This window comes from Carcharhinus amblyrhynchos, chromosome 27 (assembly GCF_965287045.1).
Source record: "Carcharhinus amblyrhynchos chromosome 27, sCarAmb.v2.hapA, whole genome shotgun sequence".
Classification (NCBI taxonomy): domain Eukaryota; kingdom Metazoa; phylum Chordata; class Chondrichthyes; order Carcharhiniformes; family Carcharhinidae; genus Carcharhinus; species Carcharhinus amblyrhynchos.
In genome coordinates, this window is record NC_137350.1 from 41154457 (window position 1) to 41181990 (window position 27534).

At 43.3% G+C, this 27534-nt stretch overlaps 1 protein-coding gene across 5 annotated transcripts in view; it reads left to right on the forward strand.

Annotated features, from left to right (window-relative positions):
• The first annotated feature begins 1738 nt into the window (after positions 1 to 1738).
• LOC145359200 (zona pellucida-binding protein 2-like) overlaps positions 1739 to 27534 on the forward strand; it is a 105757-nt gene continuing 79961 nt past the window's right edge. For all 5 annotated transcript variants that reach the window (XM_080213670.1, XM_080213667.1, XM_080213665.1 and 2 more), the window contains exons 1-3: positions 1739 to 1953; positions 3911 to 4030; positions 23809 to 23898. In XM_080213670.1, coding sequence (XP_080069796.1) covers positions 1881 to 1953; positions 3911 to 4030; positions 23809 to 23898 — 283 coding nt within the window. In that variant the 5' untranslated portion in view covers positions 1739 to 1880. The remainder of the gene's footprint in view (positions 1954 to 3910; positions 4031 to 23808; positions 23899 to 27534) is intronic.

A 27534-nucleotide genomic window follows, 5' to 3' on the forward strand; every position in this document is an offset into this window, starting at 1 on the left:
TTACAAAGAAAAGCCAGTAAATAACTAAAACTGGATGACATATTTGAACCAATGAAAGAAACCTTTGTTTCTAGAAACATGGTTCATAAACGTTAATCATCACTTTCCAAAACAAACATATTTGACCAGGAAATTCGCTGTCTATCCGTGCGGCAGGAATAGTCCAGCAATCTTCTTACAGATACCAGAAACATTTTGGCTTCTGCACTTCAGACCAACTGTTCGATATGTTTAAGACCTAATGCGTGTTTAAAATTGTACGAAAGTAGATCTCAGGCACCGATAGGTGAACTCTAATTTCGCAGCGAAGACAAAACAGAATGTCTGTAACGAACAGGCAATGTTTCCAACAAAATGAGATCCCACAGCAGATAGTGGAAACACACGGCAGTGCAATCGGCACCTGTGGATTCTGAGATCAAGGGTCTACCCCTTTGGGCACACGAATGCTGGTCTGTATGCTGGGTGATTCCAGCAGTTCCTCCTGTCCTTTCCAAGTTCCAGCATTCACCTTTTTTTGGAGGGGAATAATAGGCCTTCAGAAGAAACCAGTCTTACAAAAGCCATCCTTCAAGATTGTTGCATAATTTCATTACGTAACTTAAAGTGCGCCGAAATGTCGTTATCGTAAAAGGTGTTGAAACAAATGGAGATACCTGCTTCACACGCACACGTTGTCCTCAAAATCAGCATACTTGTCAAATTAAGCAACTCTTTCCAAGAAGCCAATACTCCGCAAGTTTCACTGCAAGAGTGGCAATGACCACAGCACCGTTATTTACCACGACCTCAAATACATAAACAGACTTATTCAGGTTATATTTATGCCTTTAATACTCCACATCACTCACTCCTCCGCCACTTCAGCATTTTATTCTCACCCTATCCGTTTATCTACAACTGCAACTTCAAACCTGGTATCCGTTCAGCAAATATCGACTACAATATCTACATCATTAGCATCCCTCCCCTGTTAGTACAGAATAATGTTTGCTCCGCTCGGGGCTGTCAATAGTTTGTAGTCTACTGTTTACGTTTCTATCAACATCAGATCGCGTTTTCGTCACGGGATTCGTACGCGGAACCTCTAAAGGAAGCAATTCAAACAAAGCAAATGGTATCTCCATGACAATTAAATCCCCCAACTGTATTTAGATATTTTTTCAAGTTTCCCACCTATTTTGCCATTCTTAAACTTCACATTTGAGCTTCAAAAATATTTCATGTAATCCTAAAAAAAAGCTCCTGGGTGTGCCCCCTAAGTATTCCCAATCCTGGTGTTGTGTGATGAGGAATGTTGCTGTATTGCTCTCTAACCTGCTGCTTTGCCGCTGTTTTGCCGCTTCCACGTGTGTGCAGTGTGGCCGCTGTTGCTCTTTCACATGGATACATTCACGCCGAGCAGCAGGCGGGAGAATCCCTCCACGCACGTTTCCGCTCCTCCGTGACGCCAACACGTAATGGGATATTGTGCGTCCCCACGTCCAGTCGCCTGGATCGCAACGTCATTACGTCATGGGCGGGAAAACGCCAGACGCACAACACGTGACGCACAGACAGGCCTCTTTCATCCTGGGGAGAGACGTGAAGTGACTGCGCTGGCGCCATCTTCTTAAACTTAGCTCCAACGTGTAAATATACACAAACGTTTGTTGCAGAAATTAAGAAACCGCTCATCTGATCGGGGTTTGTGATATACTGAGCAATTAGCGAGCAAGCGTCGAGCAAAGCACTAGCTCAGAGGCACTCGCGCAGCCGCAGTCGGGCAGCAGGGCGGGTAGCACTGCGCATGCTCCCCGCGCTCCGGCCGCGGCACTGCGCAGCTGCGGCTCTCAGCGCGCGCGTGTCGGTTGGTGCGCGGCCTACCGGGCAGCGCCGACATGAGGAGCAGCGAGGCGGGCGGCCTGCGGCTCCTGGCAGCGGCGCTGCTCATTCTACTGTGCGCGGTGCCAGGTGAGAGCTCTTCCCTGCCAACCAGGGGAATGGCTGCAGCAGTTGGAAGGGAGTTAAAAATAACAACTGAGCTCGTCGGCCTCAGACTGTGCTCCTCACTCGCAATCCCCTCCTCCCTCCCCAGTCCCTCCCCCCAATCCCTCCCCCCAATCCATCCTATCCCCCTCCTTGAGCCCCTTCCCCCCAACAACCCCCCCCCCCCGGGTCTGCACCCCCCCCCGCCATCTCTCCCCCAATCCACCCCCTCCATTTCCCAATCTTCCCCCCCATTTCCACCCACTTTTTTTAAAACTGCGAAGCTAATCCCAATTGTCTGCATTTGGCCCATATTCCTCTATACATGTCTTACCTACGTAACTGTTTAAATGCTTTTTAAAAGACAAAATTGTACCGGCCTCTACTACTACCTCTGGCAGCTTGTTCTTGACACTTACCACCCTTGTGAAAAAATTGCCCTTCTGGACACTTACTCATCTCTCCCCTTTCACCTTAAACCTATGCTGTCTAGTTTTAGACTCCCCTACCTTTGGAAAAAAGATATTGACTATGTAGCTGACCTGTGTACCTCATTATTTTGTATACCTGTATAAGATCACCCCTGAGCCTCCTATGCTCCAGAGAAAAAAGTCCCAATCTATCCAGCCTCTCCTCATCAGAGGGTGGAGAATATCTGGAATTCACCCAGAATGTAGTTGAGGCCAAAATGTTGTCTGATTTCAAGAAGAAATTACGTATAGCTCTTGGGGCTAAAGGGATATGGGGGAAAGGGAGGGGATCAGGATATTGAATTCAATGATCGAAACGAATGGTGCAGCAGGCTCGAAGGGTTGAATGGCCTCCTCCTGCTTCTGGTTTCTATGTTTCCTTGAACTTGTGTTGAGTTTCACTGGAGCATTGTAATAGACCATCGCTAGAAAGGTCAGCATTGGAGCAAGGTGGAGAATCAAAGCAATAAGGTTGTCATCTTCAATGATTACTCATTAATGAGTATTACTGTCATGAGTTCTGGGCCTGATGCCATACCCGCATCTTCAGCCACACACTTAGCCAATGTTTCTGGAAGGTGCGTTCTATCCTTGAACACTAGATCACTGAGATTCCTTTCTCAGGCTCCTTTTCTGCGCTTCCTCTTGCCATTGGGTGTCCTCGAAGAATTGTGTCCCTTCAACCATGAGGTTTCTCCAAGTAGGTCTCTTCTGAGCAAGGGTCTCCCAGGCATTGACACCTATGTTGCATTTCTTGAGGTAAGTCTTCAGGGTGTCTTTGAAGTGCTTCCTTTGTCCTCTTGGGGAGCCTTCCTTGAACTGGGTGAAGAAGATTTGCTTTGGCAGTCAGGTCTCTGACATCCTAAGCACATGGCCAGCCCAGCTGTGTTGGTTTTGGATGGTCAAGGCCTTGATGCTAGTGCTCTTGGCTCCTTCAAGGACGCGGATGTTAATAAGCCTCAGACAATGTTGATGGTAACTCTCTAGGCCTTGAAGTGGCATCTAAATATAGTCCATGTTTCTGAGCAGTATGGTAGAGTTGAGAGGACAACCGTTTTGTCCTCAAGGATCTTGGTCAGCACAAATGTCATGCTCAACAAAAAAGTTTGTTCAACGGTGGTGCTTGCAGATTGGATACGATATTGGATCTCCACATTGGTGTCAGTCTTAAATGAGTGGTGACTCCTCAGGTAGGGGAATGTTCCAAGTTTGGGAGTGTTTCTCCGTTGATTGTGATGGAGGGAGAGTCTGGATCTTGTCCTGGACAGGTTGGTAAAGGACTCGAGTCTTTTTAGGTTGAAATGAGACCAATTCTTCAGTATGCTTCCATGACGCATGGCTTAGAGATTCTCTTCAGGAAGAGTGCAGATAACAATGTCTTCCACATACCGAAGTTTTACGGCACTGTCAGTGTCATTTTCTTCTTGGATTTTAACTGGTTGAGTTTGAAACGTTTTCTGTCTACCCTGCAGGTGATCTCCACTCCACAGAGAAGCTTCTTCTTGTCGAGCAAAAGTTTGGTGACGATGAAGATGGAGAAGGAGGTCGGGGCAGTGACACATCCCAGCTTGACTCCAGTCTTGACCTCGAAGGTACCTGTCTTATTTCCATTGGTGAGGCCTGTTGCCTATATTTCATCATGGGGGAGTTGGCGGATGTTGGTAAATTTCTCTGGACAACTGGCCTTTGACAAGGTCTTCCATAGCATTTCCCGACTGCCTAGTTAAAAGCCTTGACCAGATTGATGAAGATCACATGGAGTGGTGGATGTTCCTCCTGGGTATTTCTCTTGAAGTTGTTGAGCAGTGAAAATAATGTCCGCTGTTCCACAATTTGGTCGGAGGCCGCACTGGCTTTTTGGAAGGATTACTTCAGGAGAAGACGACTAGCAACGATTTGGTCAATGATCTTCCCGTTGATGAAGAATAGGGAGAGACCTTAGTTCTTACAGTCCATTTTGTCTCCATCCTTGCAGATGGTGACGGCATCCCTGAAGTCGGCAGAAATTTATTCAGGAACAGCTGATGGAGATGAAGGGAGACCTCTTCAAGTTTGAAAATCTCTGCTGAAATCCCATCCACTCCTGCTGCTTTGCCAAATTATTTGCATGTTTAATGGCAGCTTTGATTTTGTCCACACTTGGGAGTCTAAAATCATCTTTTTGGGGGAGCTGGGGCATTTTCTCAAACGTCCTTATATGTGATTGTATCACAGTTTAGGAATTCTTTGAAGAATTCTCTCCATCAAAGGCTGATGTTTTCTTTGTCTCTGCATCAGCTTGAGGCCTAGGCAATAGGGTCCATATATTGCCATGGTGCCACTGAAGGACCCCAAGGTGTCGTGCTTGACAGTGAGGAGTTGCAGTTCCTTAGCTTTCTCAGTTCACCATTGGTTCTTGATTTCCCTAGTTCTTCTTTGCACTCTTGCATTTGCTGATTGATGAACTCTGCTCTTTGCCTTGCTGGTTATGTCGTTTTGCCAAGTGCAGAGAGCTTTCCTCCTTATTGAGGTTTTGGGTGATGTGGCCATTCTTGTCAAACCAGTCTTGGTGTTCTCCGATCTTGTAGCCACAGCTTGAGATAATGGCTGTCTTCAGTTCTTTCCACTTTTCCTCCATTCCAATAGAATGAACACTTCGTAGATTTTAGAGAAGATGTTGTTGGAAGCTTTTGGTTCTTAAGGCCGCTGAACATTGCTTTTTTTCTTTGAGATATTTCTTCATCCTCCGCTGCTTCTGATGGAGTTCGATGGGCATAGAGGAGTGGATGAGCCGCTGTTCTATCCACCAGTCGTTGGCATTGATCATCGCTTTGGTAGTGAGGGCATCCATTTGGTCTTGGATGATGATGACGTTAATACTGTGCTCATGTTTTCATTGTGGGTCATGCTTGCAGACTAAATAGAGGTGTACCCCAAATCAATCACTCAGTCTGCATTTGGTCTCCGCAATGTGGAGGAAACCATATCATGAGCGGCGAATACTGAATTGGAAAAAGTTTTTTTAATTCATGGGGTATGTGCCAGCATTTATTGCCCATCCCTAATTACCCGAGGATAGTTGAGAGTCAACCACATTGCTGTTGTTCTGAAGCCACATGTAAACTAGACCAGGTAAGGACAGCAGATTTCCTTTCCTAAAGATGGGTTTTTCCGTACAATCATCAATGGTTTCATGATCATCAGTATACTCTTGATTCCAAATACCTGTTCGTGAATTCAAATTCCAGCATCTGCTATGGTAGGATTAGAACCTGTGCTCCCAGAATATCAGTTGAATTTCTGGATTAATAGTCTAGCAATAATACCACTAGGCCATTGCTGCTTCACTGTGTGAGACATTGCACAATGCAAAGGGATTTTATTTATTGGCACGTGTATTGAGATATAGTGAGAAGTATTGTTTTTTGTGCACTATACAGACAACGCATACAGTACACCGGGGAAAAGGAAAGGAGAGAGTGCAGAATGTAGTGTAGCTGTCATAGTTAGGGTTCAGAAGAAGATCAGCATAATATATAGTATGTCCATTCAAAAGTTTGATGGCAGCAGGGAAGTAGCTGTCCATGAGTGAGTTGGTACGTGATCTCAGATTTTTGTGACATCTTCCCGAAGAATGAAGAGAATATGTCAGGTCTACATGGGGGCCTTGATTATGCTGGCTGCTTTTGAGGCAGCAAGAAGTGTAGATGGAGTCAATGGATGGGAGGCTGGTTTGCATGATGGACTGGGCTATGGTCACGACCATTCATAGTTTCTTGCGGTCTTTGTCAGAATAGGAGCCATATCAAGCTGTGATACATTTGAAAAGGATACTTTCAGTGGTGCATCAGTAACACTTGGTGAGGGTTGTAATGGACATGCTGAATTTCCTTAGCCTTCTGAAAAAGTAGAGGCATTGGTGGACTTTTTAAACTGTAGTATCAGCATGGTATCTATCACTAATGAGTGGTATCTATCATTTTTGTAAGTTTTGTAAGACGGAGGTCATGTCTCACAAATTTGGTTGAGATTTTTGAGGAGGTGACAAAAATGGTTGACCAGGGAAGGGCCGTGGATGTCGTCTATATGGATTTTAGTAAAGCGTTTGACAAAGTCCCTCATGGCAGGTTGGTGCAAAAGGTTGAATCTTATGGGATAAAAGGTGAGGTGGCTAGATGGGTGGAGAACTGGCTTGGCCACAGAAGACAGAGGGTAGCAGTGGAGGGGTCATTTTCCGGCTGCAGGTTATGACTAGTGGTGTTCCACAGGGCTCTGTACTGGGATGTCTGCTGTTTGTAATATATATATAAATGATTTGGAAGAAGGTGTAACTGGTGTGACCAGTATGTTTGCGGACGACACAAAGATGGCTGGACTTGCGGATAGCGATGAACATTGTCAGAGAATACAGCAGGATATAGATAGGCTGGAAAATTGGGTGGAGAAATGGCAGATGGAATTTAATCCAGATAAATGCAAAGTGATGCATTTTGGTAGAACAAATGTGGGCGGAGCTACACAATAAATGGCAGAACCATCAAGAGTATAGACACACAGAGGGACCTGGGTGTGCAAGTCCACAAATCCTTGAAGGTGGCAGCACAGGTGGAGAAGGTGGTGAAGAAGGCATATGGCATGCTTGCCTTTATAGGACAGGTCAGAGAGTTTAAAATTGGTGTCTGATGTCACAGCTGTATAGAACGCTGGTTAGGCCACATTTGGAGTACTGCGTCCAGTTCTGGTCACCGCACTACCAGAAAGACATGGAGGCTTTGGAGAGAGTACAGAAAAGGTTTACCAGGATGTTGCCTGGTATGGAGAGTCTTAGCTATGAGGAGGGATTAGGTAAACTGGGGTTGTTCTCCCTGGAAAGACGGAGAATGAAGGGAGACCTAATAGAGGTGTATAAAATTATGAAGGGCATAGATAGGGTGAACAGTGGGAAGTTTTTTCCCATGTCGGAGGTGACAATCACGAGGGGTCACAGGTTCAAAGTGAAGGGGGCGAGGTTTAACTCAGATATCAGAGGGACATATTTTTCACAGAGGGTGATGGGGACCTGGAATACACTGCCTAGCGGGGTGGTGGAGGCAGACACGCTGGGATCGTTTAAGGCTTATTTGGATAGCCACATGAACAGGCTGGGAATGGAGGGATACAAACGAATGGTCTAGTTAGACCAATGAGTGGCGCAGGCTTGGAGGGCCGAAGAGCCTGCTTCCTGCGCTGTATTGTTCTTTGAACTGCAGTGTTTTGCTTTTCATATCTTTCCCCTTTTAGCAGTTTGAGAATACTGCTCCCTCCACGACACCCTAATCCACTCTTCCCCTAAAACATTCTCTATTTCCTATTGCACCTTTCTGTGTAAGTGCAGGTGCAACACCTGACCTTTCATCTCCTCCATTTTCTTAACAAAACACATCTCCATACCCTGTGGCCTAGAACTCAGCTCCTCCCTCTGCAACTGGATCCTAGACTTCCTAACCCACAGATCGCAATCAGAAATGATAGACAACGGTACCCCTCCGCTATTATCTGCGACACCAGTGCCCCTCAATGCTGTGTCCTCAGCCTCTTACTATACTCCTTATACATTTATGACTGTGTGGCCAAATTCCACTCCAACTCCATTTTCAAGTTTAGTGCTGTCTATCACTAATGAGATTATTCCATTCTAAATGTGCATACATCCTGTCTCTAAGAATCCTCTCCAACAATTTTCCTACCACGGACGTCAAGCTCACTGGCCTATAATTACCCAGATTATCCTTGCTACCCTTCTTAAATAACGGTACCACATTAGCTATCCTCCAGTCCTCTGGGACTTCACCTGTGCCCAATGAAGAGGCAAAGATTTCTGTCAGAGGCCCAGCAGTTTCATCTCTTGTCTCCTTGAGCAGCCTAGGATAGATGCCATCAGGTCCTGGGGATTTTTCAGTCTTAATGTTCCCTAAAAAACCTAACACTTCCTCCCTTGTAATGGAGACTTTCTCTAACAGGTCAACACTTCCCTCTGAGACACTTCCAGTCAACACATCCCTCTCCCTTGTGAATACTGATGCAAAGCATTCATTTAGGATCTGCCCTACTTCCTTGGGCTCTAAGCATAATTCCCCTCATTTGTCCCTGAGAGGTCTGATTTTTTTTCTCTGATAACTCTTTATTCCTAACGTATGAATAAAATGCCTTAGGGTCCTCCTTAATCCTGTCTGCCAAGGACATTTCATGACCCCTTTTTGCCCTTCTAACTCCCCGTTTGAGTTCTTTCCTACTTTCTCTATATTCTTTCAGTGCTCCCATCTGTTTTTAGCTGCCTGGACCTAACGTACACCTCTCTTTTCTTTTTTATCAGATCCTCAATTTCCCTGGTTATCCATGGCTTTCGAATGCTACCTTTTCTATCCTTCCTCTTTACAGGCATATGCCTGTCCTGCAGCTCCATCAACTGCTCCTTAAAAGACTCCCACATGCCAGATGTGGATTTACCCTCGAACAGCCTTTCCCAATCAACGGCCACCAATTCCTGTCTAATCTGGCTATTGTTTGCCTTCTCCCAATTCAGCACCCTACCAGTAGGACAACACTCATCCTTTTCTATTACTATCCTAAAGTTTACAGAGTTGTGGTCACTATTTGCTACATGCTCCTCTACTGAAACTTTGACGACCTGACTGGGCTCATTCCCCAGCACTAGGTCCAGTATAGCCCCCTCTCTAGTTGGGCTATCTACATATTGTTCCAAAGAATCTTTGTACGCATTTTACAAATTCCTCCTCATCCAGACCCCCAGCCCTAAGCACTTTCCAGTCTATACAAAGGAAGTTAAAGTCCCCCACTACAACAACCGTATTTTTTCTGCACCTATCCAGAATCTCCTCATATCCGTTCCTCCACTTCCCGTGGGCTGTTGGGAGGCCTGTAGTATACCCCAACATAGTGACTGTGCTTTTCCTGTTTCTGAGCTCCACCCACAGTGACTCGTTACATGACCCCTCTAAATTATCCACCCTCTGCACCACTGTAATATGCTCCCTAACTAATATTGCTACTCCCTCACCTCTTTTAGTCCCTCCTCTGTCTCGTCTAAAACACTTACACCCTGGAATATTCAGCTGCCAGTCCTGTCCTTTTAACCAAGTCTCTGTCACCGCAACCACATCCAAATTGCGCGTAAGCATTAAGGATCTAAGTTCGTCTGTCTTACCTGTTACGCTCCTCGCATTGAAGCAGATGCACTCCAGACCTACTGAGGTCATCCTCCTCCAGAATGCTCTTCTTCTTAGATAGCCTTGTCCTGGCCCCAAGCTCATCCCCAGCCTCTATGCTTACTGACCTATTGTGACCCGCCACATTAGTTTAAACCCTCCCAAAGCACACTAGCAAAACTCCCAGCCAGGATATTCGTTCCTGGAAAACCTCAAGTCTGGCAGTATCTGTGGAGAGAGAAACAGAGTTAATGTTTTGAGTTTGTATGATCTCAGGAACTGAAAATGCACTTGGTGGCTGCAAATTGCTGGAGTTGCAGAGATGGCGCAGCATCATCTATTCAATACAGAGGCTGATAGAGTGGAAGGAGAGGGTAAGGCAAACGCTGTTATGGTTCTGGAAGGGTGGAGAAAGAATGAGAGCAGAGATGTGTGAATAGATCAAACATGTTGGAGGGTGCTGTCAACTATGCTGGGTTACTATCCTCAACTGAGGAATAAGGAAGACATATCAGAAGTGCTGGTTGGGAAGTTTGCATCATCAGAACAGATGCAGTGGAGAAATTGAGAGATTGGAGTAAGTGGCTATAAGAAGCAGGGTGTCTGAAAGTATAGTCATGGTAATTGGATGTGGCCCTGGATTTCTTATGAGCATTGTTAGATGGCCTTTCTAAATAAGACAGAGTGTTTCAGAAAAAGAAGGATCACAGGGGGACGAGGTAAAGGTGGTGAAAGGGGGAAAATTACAAACAAAGTCAATGACATTTTCAAGTCTGGTGAGAACAAGAGGTGGCACCAGAGCAAAGTAACGGAAAAATTGATAAGGGAGTGGGCCTGATAAGGACTGGAGTAATGAATGTTACACGTATCCCTCAAAAAACAGTTGTAACTGGAATCATTGTGGGTACCCATAATAACACATTTTATTTGGAGGAAGTGAGCGGAGTGGAGGGACAGGTTGTTTAGATTGAGAATAAACTCAGCCAAGCAGAGGAGGGTGATCGTGGTTGGGAACTAAGAGACAAAGTTCTCAGGCCATCCTAATGGCATATGGAAATATAGATGGATTGAATAGATTTGAAAATTGAATTAGGTGAGCATGATAGAGTGGCCCCATTAAGGGGGCGTTCTTTGACGACCACATGGTTGGGCCAGACCCTGTCGAGTGTCGAGGCGGGAAGCTGAGTCAATCAAGTGCAAAGGCACCTTTCTTGGATTGGGAAGGATTGGCACCTGTGGCCACAGAGGAGGAATGTACAGTCACATAATTACTCTGGCTGACCCTATTTGTGTGTGACAATATATCTTTAAGAAAGGTTTTTTTTATAAATCATGATCTCTACAGCTCTCTCAGCTTCAGTTTTCTCAGCTCATAAGAACATAAGAAATAGGAGCAGGAGTAGGCCATCTAGCCCTTCGAGCCTGCCCCGCCATTCAATAAGATCATGGCTGATCTGTTGTGGCTCAGTTCCACTTTCCCGCCCTCTCCCCATAACCCTTAATCCCCTCTCTTATCAAGAACCCATCAACCCGCTTCTTAAAAATATTTAGCGAGGCAGCCTCCACCACTTCAACGGGCAGAGAATTCCAGAGATTCACCACCCTTTGAGTGAAGTTCCTCCTCAACTCCGTTCTAAACCGCCTCCCCTTAATCTTGAGGCTGTGCCCCCTAGTCCTACTGTCTTTTTTGAGCGGGAAGAGTCTCTCCACCTCTATCCTATCCATCCCATTCATCATCTTCACAGCCTCAGTTTGTTTTTCGCATTGTTGCTGGGCTGTCTGAGAGTCAATTGCTGCTTAAATGGGAGTGTGTTTATTTTTATTGGGATGTTTATGATTCTACATTGTTAGGGAAAAAACTGGTTGGCAGGTCAGGTGATAGGAATATTTTCATTTTTAGTTTACAGCTGCAGTTTGAGTTTTAGAAGGGGCATCAAGCTGAAAAGAAGTCTCTCCCTGGTGTTGGAAATTCTGCTGGTTAGCTGAAAGCAACATCTTGCCTTTCTGTAGGGGGGAATTGGCTGTTGGTGGCTTGCCTAGAGTCCCTGGTGTTTTGGGAAGCTGGTCTGACAACTGTTCAGAGTCTATCCAGAGAACTGCAGACTTCATCCAAAGGTCTCAAGTCCAATATCATATGAGCATTAGTCTTTGCTGTGTAAAACCTGTGAAAAGGGTCATTTGTCTCCAAGATTGGTTTGATTAGAACACATCAGATATATTTGTTAAGGATTATACGTTATAATTGTTGTTTTGTTTCTTGTCTGTAATCTGCGCAAGGATATTTTGGCCCTGGAGGGAGTGCAGAGGAGGTTTACTAGGCTGATACCGGAGTTGAGGGGATTGAGCTATGAGGAGAGGCTGAATAAACTAGGCTTGTACTCGTTAGAGTTTAGAAGAATGAGGGGAGATCTCATTGAGACGTATAAGATGATGAATAGGATGGATAGGATAGAGGTGGAGAGACTCTTCCCGCTCAAAAAAGACAGTAGGACTAGGGGGCACAGCCTCAAGATAAAGGGGAGGCGGTTTAGAACAGAGTTGAGGAGGAACTTCTTCACTCAAAGGGTGGTGAATCTCTGGAATTCTCTGCCCGTTGAAGTGGTGGAGGCTGCCTCGCTAAATATTTTTAAGAAGCGGGTTGATGGGTTCTTGATAAGAGAGGGGATTAAGGGTTATGGGGAGAGGGCGGGAAAGTGGAACTGAGCCACGACAGATCAGCCATGATCTTATTGAATGGCGGGGCAGGCTCGAAGGGCTAGATGGCCTACTCCTGCTCCTATTTCTTATGTTCTTATGTTCTTAATTGATAAGAGTTCTTGCTAATTTTCATACTAGATATGTTAATGATATTCTAAAATAAACTTTGTTTGATAGAAGTTTTCTAGTGGGTCATTTGAATCGTAGTGAAGTGAAACATATGCTTATCCTAGCCAAATTCAAGAGACAAAACTTATGATCCAGGCACCATTAACAACCCTTTGGAGTTTCTGACCTGAACCATAACAGTTGGGGGCTTGCTCTAGCGGGATTAAAATCTATATTTCTTGATTCATTTGGGATTATTGAACTCAAAGGCTGTGAGTGATGAGCATATTTGTGATTTTGGGTGTTGTATTCAGGTTTAAATAGGGAGTGCCTTGTGAAATAATGGTTCTTTCAGAAGCTAGGAAGTTCCTAGGAGCGGATGAAGTCATACAAGGTGATTTACAAAAGGTGACGAAAACAAAGATTTTAGAACTAACAAAAACATAGCAGTTGATATTGCCTGATGCCGCAAGGAAAGAAAAGATAATTGTGGCAATAACTCAGCATTTAAATTGCCAGGAACACAGTCAAAATCATTGGAAGTGACTAGAATTCAATTACAATTGAAATAGCTCAAACATGAAAAGGAATTAAAGCAACTTGAATTCAAAATAGAGAGAAAATAATGAAAGCCAAAGAAAGGGATGTAATTGCAGCTTAAAAACCAAAACAAAGGGAGAAACAAAAATCACAAGAAATCAGACTGTTTGAACTGCAGACAAAAGAGAGAATTTGAACTTCAGAAACTGGCAATAAAAAGTGTATATCAGTTAAATTTGGTGAAGGTAAAGGGAAAAGTACAGCTTAAGTATAGTGATGAGGACAGTGAGAAGGAGAAAGCTTGGTAGTCAAAGGTTTGGTGTAGATCTATTTAAATATGTCCAAGCATTGTCAAGGTTTGATGAGAAGGATGTAGAAACCATTTTCATTTCATTTGAGAAAGTGCCTAAACAAATTAACTGGCCACAGACCATATGGTTATTACTGATCCAAATAAAGTTGGTAGATAGAGCTAGTGAAGTGTTTGCATCACTATCTGGGAAGTATGATGAAGTGAAAAACATCCGTCTTAGGTGCATATGAACTAGTGCCTGAAGCCTACAGACAACAGTTTAGAATTCTAAGGAAATAATCTATTCAAACGTACATTTGAAAGGATCAAACAGAGTAATTTTGATAGGTGGAAAAAGACTTTGAAAATTGGTCAGACGTATGAAGCTTTTAGAGAAATGATTATTTTGGAGGAATTTAAAAATTTACTTCCTGATGTAGTGAGAACTCGTGGAAGAGCAGAGGATTAAAACTGCAAGATTAACAGCAGAAATGGCAGATGATTATGAATTAGTTCATAAATCAAAGCTTGGTTTCTGGCATCAGTTTCAGCCAGTGAGGATAGAAACTGGACAAAAGAGAAATACTTAGGTGGTAAAGGCAAAGGAGATCTTGTGAGAGATAATAAAGACAGTGTACATTAGGTTTAAAAGGGAATCCGGGAGCATGAAAGAGCAATGAAAAGCCTCCGATGTTTTCACTGTACTAAATTAAGCCATGCAAAGTTAAAGTGTTGATGGTTTAAGAAAAACGCTGGGAAGACTGATGTGGTAAAGTAGGATAAGCCAGTGGGGTTTGTCAAAGTGGTAGAGGAAAGCCCAATTGAAGTGAAAGATGTGCAAAAGAATGTACAGCCTGATCTGGAGTTGATTGATTAGAAGGTGCAAGATCTCTTTAAAGAATTTACTTGTGCAGGTAAAGTTTACTCATATGTACCAGGAGGAGTAGGTAAAAAAAGAGTTAAAATGTTTAGAGATACTGATGGAAGCCAATCTTTGATGGTAAGAGATAAGGAGTTGTGTAATTTGGAAGGAGTATTGCCAGAAAAGAACCAATATGTGGAACTCAGGGTGAGAAGATTAATGTTCTGTTATATAAGGTGAGGTTGGAGAGTCCAGTAAAGAGTAAAGTGATAGTAGGAGCAGTAGAGAAATTGTCTTGTCCAGGAATACAATTTATCTTGGGTAATGATATAGCTGGATCACAGATTGGAGTGATGCCTACTGTGGTTGAAAAGCCAGTGGAGAATCAAACAACTGAGTTGTTGAAGGATGCATATCTTGAGATTTTTCCTAATTGTCTAGTAACAGGGTCACAAAGTCATAGGTTAAGACGAGAGGAGACATCAAAACTGAAGATGAGAAAGTTGAAGTCCAATTATCAGAAACGATTTTTGACCAGATGGTTGTAAAAGAACAAGAACAGGTGGAGAATGAGGTGGGTATTTTAAGTTGAGGAAAGTTGGCCAAGTTACAACAGAAAGAAATAGAAATAAAACAGTTGTATCAGAAAGCTTACACAGAAGAGGAATCTGAGTGTATACCTGAATGCACTTTAAATACCTTAAAAATATCTCAGTGACAAAATGGAGACCGTTACATATTCAGGCGGATGAAAAGTGGGCAGAAGTTCATCAAGTGGTATTGCCGGTAGGGTATAGAAAGGAGGTGTTGTGAGTAGTAAATGAGGTACAAGTAAGAGGTCATTTGGGAGTAAGGAAAACCATAGCTAAAATACGCAAACATTTTTATTGGCCTGGACTGCATAAAGTTGGAGTTAAATTTTGTCGGTCATGTCACACATGTCAAGTCATAGAGAAACCTCCGGCGGCGATAAAACCAGCACCCTTAGTACCCATTCCAGCATTTGAGGAACCATTTATAATGGTCTTAATTGTTTCCATAAGACTGCACCCTAGAACAAAAAAAGGGATTCAGTATCTATTGACTATAATGGATGTGCCTACTAGGTTTCCAGAGGCCATTCCATTCCGCAGTATTACAGCTAAAAGGATTGTAGAGTTATTTCAGTTTTTTACTAGATATATACTACCGACAGAAATACAATCAGATCAAGCATAAACTTTTTATCAAAGTTATTCAAGGAGGTTACGGGTAGCTTAATTTAAATCAACTGTGTACCATCCAGAATCACAGACAGCATTAGAACGATGGCATTGAACTTTTAAGGACCATGTTGAGAGCTTACTGTCAAGGTTATCCAGCTGAATGGGTTAAAGGAATTCCATTTGTACTCTTTGCAATTAGGGATGCACCTAATGAGTCAACCAAATTCAGCCCACTTGATTTGATTTTTGGTTATGAGGTAATTCATTAAGGAGAAATTGGTGAGTGACTGATTTGAGACTACCTTATTGAACTACATGTCAAATTTTAGGAAAATAGAGCAGGTGAGTTGGCTTGACAACATTTAAAAGTAGTACAGCATGTGATTAAACCAGAAGTGGATAAGAAATCAGAAGTTTGTAGTTTTGCTAGTGGAGATAGCACCCTAATACTGCTACCAGTGGCAGATGAACCTTTAAAAGTAAAGTGTAGTGGTCCTTTTCAAATTGAAAGGAAATTGAGTGAGGTGAATTATTTGAAAAGAACACCAGATAGAAGGAAAACTCACAGGATGTGCCTTGTGAATATGCTTAAATGGTATTTTAATAGGGAAGGAGAGCAGAAGGAGGAGGTTTTAGTGGTGATAACTCAGAGAGAAGAACTAAATCCAGATTACTCTGAATTTGACATTCTTCAAATTAAATTGGATAATGACAACATTATTAAAAATCGGGATAAATTATTGAGTTACCTTCCAGATGAAAATCGAACTGACCTGAAAGAGATATTAATATTCACATGGACAAGTATGTGGGAATAAGTTGAGAAGTGGTAAGATAATTGGGAGTGAAATAGTTGTCAAAAGTGCTGTTTCAATTAAACGACATCCTTGTAAACAGATCTTTTCAAGTTGGCACTGGTTCAGATAGAAAAGCTGATGTTTATTCAGTCTGAGATGCAGCAGCCAAATTGATCTCACACAACTGGTAGAGATGGAGAAGTGTAATATCAAGTTAATGGACAATGATGTGAACGAACAATGTGAGCAGGTGTGAAGACAGATGCAAGTCAAGTTGACTGTTTTGGAACATGTTCCTGAATTGTTCAAATTGCCTGAACATAAATTGCAGGACTGTCAAAAACAGCTCATCATCTATGCAAAGGAAAGTATGGATGAATCAACAGTTGTGTGTGATCTCCAAAAGGAGATTGAGGAGCAGAAATTTTGTACTGTGGGTGAAAGAAAAGGACAACGATGTGGGGTTAGATTGTTTGCTAAAATTTACCATCATCTAAAATGAACTGATTCTTTACAGTGTGCAGAGACATGGATGCCTTGTGAAACTGTACTGTACACGGCTAGTGTTTGAATAATATCAATGAACAAGTAGGTGGGAATATACTGGGAGCTTCTAAGATAATTGGGATGAGATAGATGTCAAAAGTGCTGTTCCAATTAAACAGCTTCCTTGCAAACATGACCTTTTTAAGTTGGCACAGGTTCAGATAGAAAAGCTGATGTTTACTCAGTCTGAGATGCAGCAGCCAAAAGACTCAATTGATCACACAAAACTGGTGGTTTTCGCAGCAGCGTAACTGTTAATGTGATGTTTGGAACTATGGTTGAAATGGATTCTGACACCAAGAAAAACAATCTGCTGCGTGTCTTTGATAAAGAGTGTGCAGAAAGTGATGGTGCTGATCCAGACCAAGCAAAGAAATCAAGTTGCTTGATAGAGGAGGAGCTAAGGTCAATAAACAAGAAGGAGACCGAGATAAAATGACCTTTTTGAATGTCCTTGACAAAACAAATGTAATGTGTTATCCTGCTGATCCTGCCTGGACGCAACTCTTCACTCACCTGAAGCAGGAGGAACACTCCGAAAGTTTGTGCTACCAAATAAACTCGTTGGACTTTAACTTGGTGTTGTGAGACTTCTCACTGTGCTTACCCCAGGCCAATGTCAGCATCTCCACATCAGAATTCTGAGGACATTGCCAGAACTAATTTATCATTGCAACAACAAACTGAGTTTGGACTTGGAATCAACACAGGATTAAAGATTGAAGGAAAATTTTGGAGAAGATTCTTTGTCACAAATGTGTTTAAAAAAAGGAGTGTTCAGTGGTGGATGACAAGGATTGGAATGGATTATGCTATTATGTTTGCATGTTTTGATTTTGTAAAATGTATGTACATTTATTGTAGAGCACTAGTAATGTGAAACTGAAAGGGTTTGAAAAATAAAACTATCTGAATGTTGATGTTTCATTTTTTCTTAAGGTAGGAGGTGTGATGTTAGTGTATCTTTAAGAAAAGGGTTTTTTTTAATCATTATCTCCACAGCTCTCAGCTTCAGTATTTCTCAGCTCACCATCTCAGTTTGATTTTCTCACTGTTGCCATGCTGTCTACAAGTCATTTTTTGCTGCTTAAATGGGAGTTTGTTTATTTTTACTGAGATGTTTATGACTCTGCATTATTAGGGGAAATAACTGGTTGGCAGGTCAGGTGATAGGAATTTTTTCAGTTTGGAGCTGCAATTTTAGTTTTAGAAGGGGCATCAAGTTGAAAATAAGTCTCTCTCTCCCTGGTTTTAAAAATTCTGCTGGTTAGCTGAAAGCAAGGTCTTGCTTTTCTGATAGAGGGGAATCAGCTGTTGGTGGCTTGCCTAGAGTCCTGGTGTTTGGAAAGCTGGTCTGATTTCAAATTGTTCTGAGTCTATCCAGAGAACGGCTAACTTCATCCAAAGGTCTCAAAACCTGTGAAAAGGGTCTGTATTCTACAAGATTTGTTTGATTGGAGCACATTAGATATATTTGTTAAGGGTTATACATTATAGTGATTGTTTTATTTCTTGTTTGTAATTAATAAAGAGTTTTTGTTATTTTTACTAGATATGTTAACAATATTCTTAAATAAACTTTGTTTGATAAAAGCTTTCTAATTGATCATTTGAATCATACCTGAAGTGAAATATATCATGCTTATCCTAGCCAAATTCAAGAAGCAAAGCATGTGATCCAGGTGGACTACATAAAACACTTTGGAGCTTCTGACCTGAACCATAGCAATATATACAGTTAATCTTTGCATTGGCAGTCAAGCCTTTTTGTTCTAAAGCCTCATTGAGTCACCCTCAATTTATTACCCTGGCAACGAAGAAAACTTTCCAAGGTCCTTGGGGATTGAAGTGCACAGTTTGAGAGGGAGAAGACTAGAGCATCGAAGTTAAGAGAAAGCAAAGTATAGGTGCATGCTAAAATGCATTTGATTGGAAATTAGAACATTTAGATTCAAGTCGAAATCTAGGGTCAGTATATTGAGCGGCTACGTTATGTTTTTGTGGCGAATGAGATAACATGAAGAAAAGCGGGAAGTTATTCTTACAGCTTGTCGCCCACAGATTTCCAGTGTAATCAGAAGTTTAACATCGCCTGATGCCCCTGATACCCTATCTTTTGGCCAGATAGTTAAGCTGGTTAAGAATTATTTTAACCCTCAACCCTCAGTCATGTTGAGATACACATTTCACACGACAGTCCGAGCACCAGGGGAGACAGCCTTAAGCTTCATGGCCAGATTGCGAGGATGAGCAAAGCATTGTGAATTTGGCACAGCTTTAGGAGAAATGTTGTGGGACTGTTTGGTCTGCGGTATAAACAGCCTGATTGTACAAACGAGACTATTGGCTGAGACCAAAATTTCTCTTAAAAAAGTTGTGAATGTGAAGAACAGGGTATAAGTTAAATGCTTGGCGTTCCAAAGAAAATAAACCTTTTGAGGCAGGAAACAGCTGTTGTGTGGACCAATCCGAATGCGCGTATTGATAAAGTCCGATAAAAGAGATACAGCATCGAGGGCAGAATCTTGTTATTATGGGGGAGAGCACTTGCAAGAACCCTGCCGATGTAGAAATTAGCTGTGTTTCAGATGCAACAAGAAGGGTCATTAACAAGTGTGGTGCTGAGTAAAGCTGTCAGGGCAGAAGCAGTTAGTTTAACTCCTGTGAAGAAACTGGCTCAGTCCGACATGGGACTGAAATTACTCACCCTAAACCAGGTCCAAATGACTAAAGTGCCCCCTATAGAGATAGCAGATCTCTTAAAATGAAAGTCAACACACAGGCTGTGGCTGCAGTCATAGGGAAGCAAGCATTATTTTACCCTCAGAAGGACCTCAGACTATTGAGATTCAATGAATCAGGAGCAATGTGTTGATGTATACCAGAGAAACACTGCAGACTTTAGGGGCAGCTACAGCCATAGTGTACTACAAAGATCAGACAGCACAGTTACCTGTTTTGGTAATTTAAGGAGCAGAGGCCTTGTTTAATAGGTGTGATTGGCTTAAGCAGATGGAACTGAATTGGTTGGAGATATTGGGTGAAATTTTACAAAAAAAATTCTTAGTGTCCAGCTAGTGTGAAAATGGAGAGTTGCAGATCCATTTTTTGGGCGCGTTTTTATTCCCAAACTTATGCACCTAGTGCATGAAGAAATGAGGTAGACTGTTTCTAGCCATGAAAAGCAGTGGGTGAGGCTTAATTCGGCACCAGGCAGCAGAGGGAGCTATTGCACATATACAAGTCCAAAATCAGAGGGCTGACGGACCTTTCAGTCCTCTGTTGCTGGACCCAGCCCACATTGCGGGGGCAGAGCACAAGCTCCACCCAAAATATAGCCCCCACCACTCAGACCAATCATGCTTCCATGCCCCACCGATCATAGGCAGAGTGGCAGCAGGCCCTCCTCCTCCTCCCAGTGATCACAGCTGCAGAGTGCACAGCGGGCCCCCCATCCCCGCTCAGGCTGCCCCGACCTGGTTGCATTCCCAAAAACCCCAGTCCCGGCCAGTGCCAAGGTGCCAGGCTGACACTGCCCAAAGGGCACCCCCTTGCCCTCAGTCTCCCTGGAAGGAGCCTCAGTGGCCTCCAGTTCTACCATCGAGGGCAACGCAACTGTCTCCCATTCTTGGGGAGCAGGTGTTTTCCAGAGAGAACCTCTCCTGGCAAGGCCGTAAAGGGAAGTGAACCCAGATGATTGAGCATTGAACTTGCTAATCAGATGGAAATGCATTTAATATATTCATTGGAAATGGGCGAGAGGCTGACCGTGCCTGGAACCTAGTGGCAGTAAGCTCATGAGAGTCAAGAAATTGGGTGTGATCTGATTTTACGGCTCTCACACGATTTTACCAGCTCACTTGACTTATCGATGAGTGCGGCGAACCGGTAAAATAGCGGCCATTAAATCTGCAAGGTGGAGGTTTTCAGGAACTGCTATATAAATATTCTGAGATTTTATAAAATTAATTTGGTCATGTAAGGGGAGCTAAAGTTAAAATATGTTTGAATCCAGAGGCAACACCCAACATTTTTTGGGGCTCATCTCGTGCCTTCTGTGCTTCATCATAAGATTGAAATTGCATTCAAGAGACTGGGAGATTTAGGGCTGTCCAATTTTCTGAATGAGCCACACCATAATCCCTATCCTAAAATCAGATCGGACTAAGAATTTGTGGACTATTAATTGATAGTAATTAGAGGAGCACAAATAGATATTTCATTCCTAAAGCTGAAGATCTCAAGCCAAAGTGGCTGGAGATTTAAGGTACACCAAGTTAGACCTCAGTCGTGCTTATGAGCAGCTGAAATTGGGTGAAGATTCACAGAGATAGGTAATAATTAACACTCACAAGGGTTTATACCAATATACACACCTACCTTTTGGATCTCATCAGCCTGAACCATTTTCCAAATTACAATAGAAAGTTTATTATAAGGCATCCCAAATGTAGTGATTTATCTCGACAATGTTCTAATCACAGGTGTCCCATCTGAAGAATGCAGGACAAACTTGGGAGAAGTTTTGAAGCGATTTAAGGAAGGAGAGCTTAGGCTTAATTGGGAGAAATGTATTTTCCAAGCAGACAAAGTTACCTTTAGGTTTTAGGATAGTTGCAAAAGGTTTGCACTCCTTGAAAGACAAGTAAAAGCCATAAAAGAGGCTCTACAGCCAGCAAATGTCTCTGGATTAAAGTTATTTCTCAGAATGGGTAGGTTTCTCCAAAATGTATCTAGCCCCATTCCATCAATTGTTCAGGAAACATCAACAATGGAGGTGGGAAGAAGACCAGAAAGAGGCATTCACAAAAATCAAACAGGCTCTGCAGTCGTCAACATTATTGGTGCGCTACGATCTAACCAACCCTGTGTGATGACTTGCAATGCATCACTATATGGAATGGTCCCACAGAATGCCTACTGGAAAGGAAAGACCAGTTGAATTTGCCTGAAGGAGGCTGTCTGAAGCAGGAAAAGAAATTCCCAAAATGATGAGGAAAGCTTGGCAATCATATATGCAGTCAAAAAGTTTAATCAGTACATTTATGGTCAGCATTTTACAATAGTTTCAGACCACAAGCCGTCGCTGCGCTTTTTCGGAGAATATAAGCCAGTGGTGCCAATAGCTTCAGCGAGAGTGCAGGGGTGGCCTCTCTTATTGACCATGTACAGTTATACTTTTCAGTTTCGCTCAGCAACACGGATATCAAATGTGGATGCACTCAGCACCAGTTCCACAAGGGATAGTGCTGACATTGGATATGATAGAGTTCTTGCTGGTGTCAGTGAAGCACATAAGAATCTAGACAGGGAGAGACCCAGTATTATTGAAAGATGTAAGGGTGAGCCCTACCAACAGAAGAGTTTGGAGATAACTTGTGAAGATGGGATGTTGTTGTGGGTGGGGAGCGGGCCGGGTGGGGGGGTGGCATGTGGCTAGTATGATAGCCCCACACCAGGGATGATGATTACTGTTGCAAAAGTCACACAACTCACATCCAGGTCAAAGCAAGATGAAACCATTCACCAGAGTGGCTGGACCTTGATATAGAGAGGATAGTTAGTCAATGCTCCATTTGTCAAGCTCAACAGGCTTTGCCACTGCTGGCTAATCTGTACCTTGGGAGTGGCCAAGGAGACCCTAGCAAGAATACATATTGACTTTGCAGGACCATTTATGGGCCATATGTTTCTGATTTTAGTGGACGCATACTCAAAGTGGCTGGATGTTCAGATGTCATAGAGTTGATGAAATCCAGGACGGCCTCTGCCACAGTTGATAAATTGAGGGAAATCTTTGTCATTGATGGGTTCCCAGAGGCCTGCTATCAAACAATGGTGCATCCTTCACAGCAGAGGAATTTCAGAAATTTGTAAAATCAAATGACATGTGCCATGTTAGGTCAGCATCTTACCACCCAGCATCAAACGGCTTAGTGGAACGTGCCGCACAAACTTTCAAGGCCCCAATGAAGAAACAAGTAAATAGGCCTCCACCTTTACAGATTGCCAGCTTTTTGTTGTTTTACAACACCATGCTAAATGTGACCGTGGGGATCATGCCAGCTGAGCTGTTAATGAGGTGTCGTTTAAGGACACGGTTGGTTATGATGCTTCCAAATTTGGTGGAGTCAAGCCCCTGAAAGAAAATCATGACTCAAGGATAACGATATTCTTCCCAAGAAGAGGATTTCATCATGGTCAGAAATTTTGCAGCAGGACCAGCATGGGTGGCTGGTAAGATTGTGGAAAGGACAGGACCAGCCTCCTATATTGTACAGATACAAGGACGTTGCATCAAGAAGCATGTAGATCACCTGAGGAGGAGAGTAATGCCTGATACAAGGAATCAACAGGTGACTGCAGCAGTATATGTAGATCCACCTGGATTGGGGGCGGGAATCCCAATGCTAGATGTGCAACCAGAGCACTCAGTTTAATTAACAGCGACTGAGGGTGATCTCGACTCTGGGTTTGCCATTCACCTCGGCCTGACCTGATTTTTCATATCCAGATTAACCTAGCTCAGAGTTGAGATATTTTATAAGATTTCAGAAGTCGCCAGACCCACTTAACCTATGGTGAGTTGCCGTGGGGGTTTCCTGTGATGTTTTCCTGTAAATTGTTGTGATTGATTCTATTTTGTTTTCTCCTTAAGTGACTTCAGAGGTTAGGAGGGAAGGAATGTGGCATCATGGCCCCTTTAAAGGAGTGTTCCCTGTGGGCCATGTGGTCGGGCCAGATCATAAGGAGTGTGGAGCCGGAAGGCTGAACCAATCGAGTGCAAGGGCGTTTATCTCTGGTCAAGAAAGATCAGCAGTTGGAGCCAGGGCACAGTAGCGTACTCGGGTAGTTATTCTGTTAGAGCCTATTTGTATATATAGTTAATTATTGCATTGGTGATAAAGTCTATTTGTTCTGAAGCCTTATCAGGTCACCCTGAAGTTATTACATTGGGCTTAGCGAAGTAACTCTAGTTTTAACTTATAAATCCATTTTACTGTTCTGTGTATAGGCCTTACAGAAGCGTACCTGCTTCCCCACTAAAGACATAACTGACAAATAATATGTGAACTACGCCTAAAAAAAATCCCTATGCAATGACATTACAACTGTTGCTGTTCTTTTATTTAATACAGGCAGAGCCGTTGAGTTAATTGAGATACCAGTTGTGTACCGGGAACGTGTTGAAAACATCAGTGAAGTTTATGGCAACAGCAACAGACCAGGTAACTAAAAACAAGAATCAGTGAATCAGGATCAATGACTAACACATAGTGGCACAGTGATTAGCACTGCTGCCTCACAGCACCAAGGATTCAGGTACAGTTTCGTCCTTGGATGACTGTGTGGAATTTGCACATTCTCCCAGTGTCTGCATGAGTTGCCTCCGGATGTTCCAGTTTCCTCCCACACTACAAAGATGTGCAGGTTAGATGGATTAACGAGGTAAATATGTGTGGTTGCCAGGCTTGGGTTGGGGGGTAGGCCTGAATCAGATGCTCTTGTCAGTAAGTCAGTGCAGACTCGATGGGCTGAACGGCCTCCTGCTTCACTGTAGGGATTCTATGAATTGCACCCTAATGTGAATTAGTATCTTTGCTGGACAAGAAAAGAAAAGGGAGAATGAGAAATTTTACAGAGGAGATGTAGACTATGATATTTTCCAATTTCAGGTGAATCGTATGTTAAATTTATTGTTACATGTACCGGGATGTAGTGAAAAGTATTGTTTTGCATGCTATCCATACAAGTCGTACCATTCACAGACGACTCAAAAATTGGTGGAGTTGCAGATAGTGAAGAGGATTGTCAGAAGATAGAGCAGGATATAGACGGGTTGGAGACTTGGGTGGAGAAATGACAGATGGAGTTTAAAGTGGACAAATGTGAGGTAATGCATATTGGAAGGTCCAATGCATGTAGAAATTATACAGTAAATGGTAAAGAGACCTGGGCGTACATGTCCACGCTTCACTGGAAGTGACAACGCAGATAGTCAAGAAAGCACACGGCATGCTTGCCTTCATCAGTGGGGGCATTGAATATAAAAATTGGCAGGTCATGAAGCACCTGTACAGAACCTTAGTTAGGCCTCATTTGGAATAATGTGGAATAATGCAGTCAGCACCACACATGGCCTTAGTCACTCTGACATCCTGCCTGTCTTTTCTCCTGACAATGACATAGTCGATTAGATGCCAGTGCTTAGAGCGGGGGTACATCCAAGAGTCTTGTTATGGGTAGGCAGACGGAAGGTTGTATTGGTGATGAGGAGGTCGTGTGCTGCACAGGTCTTCATTAAGAGTAGCCGTTACTATTACACTTGCCCACTCCATGCCTCCCAATGACTTCCTGCCAGATTGCAGATTAACACCCTACTCTTGCATTGAAATCGCCCAAGCAAGATTAGCTTATCGGTACTGCTCACTGCTAATAGTAGGGCGTCTAGTTCTTCGTAGAACTTGTCTTTCATCTTGTCCGGGTTGTTCATTGTGGGGGCATAGGCGCTGATCAGGATGGCTTGACTTCTATTCTGTAGCAAAAGCTATAATGTCATAAGCCGGTCATTCACACCCTTGGATAGACTATCAAGTTTCCGAACAAGGTGACTCCTGGCAGCACATCCAACTCCAGCATCACGATGCTCATCGCTGCCACGACCACTGCAGTAAAAAGTGTATCCACCTCCAGTTTCAGTCAATTGACCTACGTTAGCAAGACGAGTTTTGCTCAGGGCTGCAGTGTCAATGTTGTATCTTGCAAGCTCTCTGGCAACTAAGGCTGTTCTTCTCTCTGGTCTGTCTGCTGTAGGGTTGTCCAAAAGCGTGCGCATGTTCCAAGTGCCAGTGGTGAACAGTGTCACCTTGTGTTTTGTTTCGTTTGTTCAACCGCAAGATGGGATCCCCCGCCAGTCGTGGCAAACTGGCCAGGGTGTAGTGAAGCAGGCAATGTTTAGAGCACCTTTTCCAGCTCCTTCCTCATTCAACGGAGGAGAGCAGTGCGTTCCTGAAGAGGACTGCTCAGTCACCCAGGTAGGCACCGAGTTTCACTGCTGCTTCGGCCAGTGGAAAACGACCTGAGCCGCCTGTGTGCAGCTCCATGACTACAGCTCCCAACATATCCACACCTACTGCTTCATCGCTTGCCTATTGCCACAGGACTTCAAGGGTTGAACAGGACATTGATGATGGTGATGGTGGTGTCGAGACTAGTGCTTGATTTGGATTAAAGTAGGGAGAGTTGTGCAGTGTCAGCCTCATTCTCTCTTCCCAATTCCCATCTAGATCCATCTTGATCTTGTCTTAAATACATGAATAGGATGTGAACGGAAGGATACAGATTCTAAGTGCATACAGTTTTAGTTTAGGCAGGCATAATGATTGGCACAGACTTGGAAGGCCAAAAGGCCTTTCCTATGTTGTACTGTTGTGCTCTACTATTCTTTGTACATAGTACATCAGGGTAATAGAACAGAGTGCAGAATATAGTGTTACAGCTATTGAGAAGATGCAGAGAAGATCTGTTCAGTAACTGAGAGGTCTGCTCAGAAGTCTGATAACAGCAGGAAAGAAGCTGTTCTTGAGTATGTTGGTATGTGTTTTCAAATTTTGTATCATGTGCCTGATGGAAGAGGGTATAACTGGATCAGAGGGGTCTTTGATTATGTTGGCCGCTTTCCCAAAGCAGCGGGATATATAGGCATAGTCAGTGGATAGAAGGCTGGTTTATGTGACAGACAGGGCTGTGTTCACAGCTGTGTATAATTTCTTCCGATCTTGGGCAGAGCAGTTGCCATCCCAAGCTGCGATGCATCCAGATAGGATGCTTTCTATGGTGCATCTTTAGAAGTTACTAAGAGTCATTGTAGAGATACCAGATTTCCTAAGTCTTCTGAGAAAGTGATGGCATTGGTGTGTTTTATTGACCATACTGTCTACATAAGTGGACCAGGACAGATTGTTGGTGATGTTTACTTCTAGGAACTTGAAGTTTTTGACCATTTCCATTCAGCACCATTGATACAGACTTGGGCATATCCTTCACTCCGCTTCCTGAAGTTAATGACCTGTGCTTCGTTTTGCTTACATTGAGAGATTGTTGTTCCTGCACCATGCCACTAAGCTCTCTATCTCTTTCCTGTACTCTGTCTCTCCATTGTTTGAGATCCGACCCACAACTTTGGTGTCATCAGCAAATTTGTAAATGGAGTTAGAGCTGAATTTGGCACACAGTCATAAATGTATTAGGAGTATAGGAAGTGGCTGAGTACACAGCCTTGCAAGGCACTGATGTTAAGGATTATCATTGTTTAAAGTTTATTTATTCGTGCCACAAGCAGGCTTACATTAACACTGCAGTGAAGTTACTGTGAAAATCCCCTAGTTGCTATACTCTGGTGCCTGTTCAGATCCACTGAGGGAGAATTTAGCATGACAGTGCATCTTACCAGCACGGACTGTGGGAGGAAACCAAAACATCCAGAGGAAACCGATGCACACATGGGGAGAACATGCAAACTCCACATGGAAAAGGAGGTGTTGTCGTCTGTCCTTACTGATTGTGGCCTGTAAGTCAGCAAGTCAAAGATCCAGTTGCAGAGGGTGGAGACCGAGTCCTAGGTCTTGTAGTTTGGAGATGAGTTTGATTGGAGTTATGTTGTTGAAGGCGGCGCTATAGTCAATGCACAGGAGTCTGACTAGGTGTCCTTGTCCAGGGATGAGTGTAGGGCCACGGAGATGGTGTCTGCCATGGACCAGTTGTGGCGGTGGGTGTGGTGCAGTGGGTCAAGGCAACCTGGGAGGCTGGAGTTGATGTGTGCTATGAATAACATCTTGAAGCACTTCATAATGATGGATGTCAAG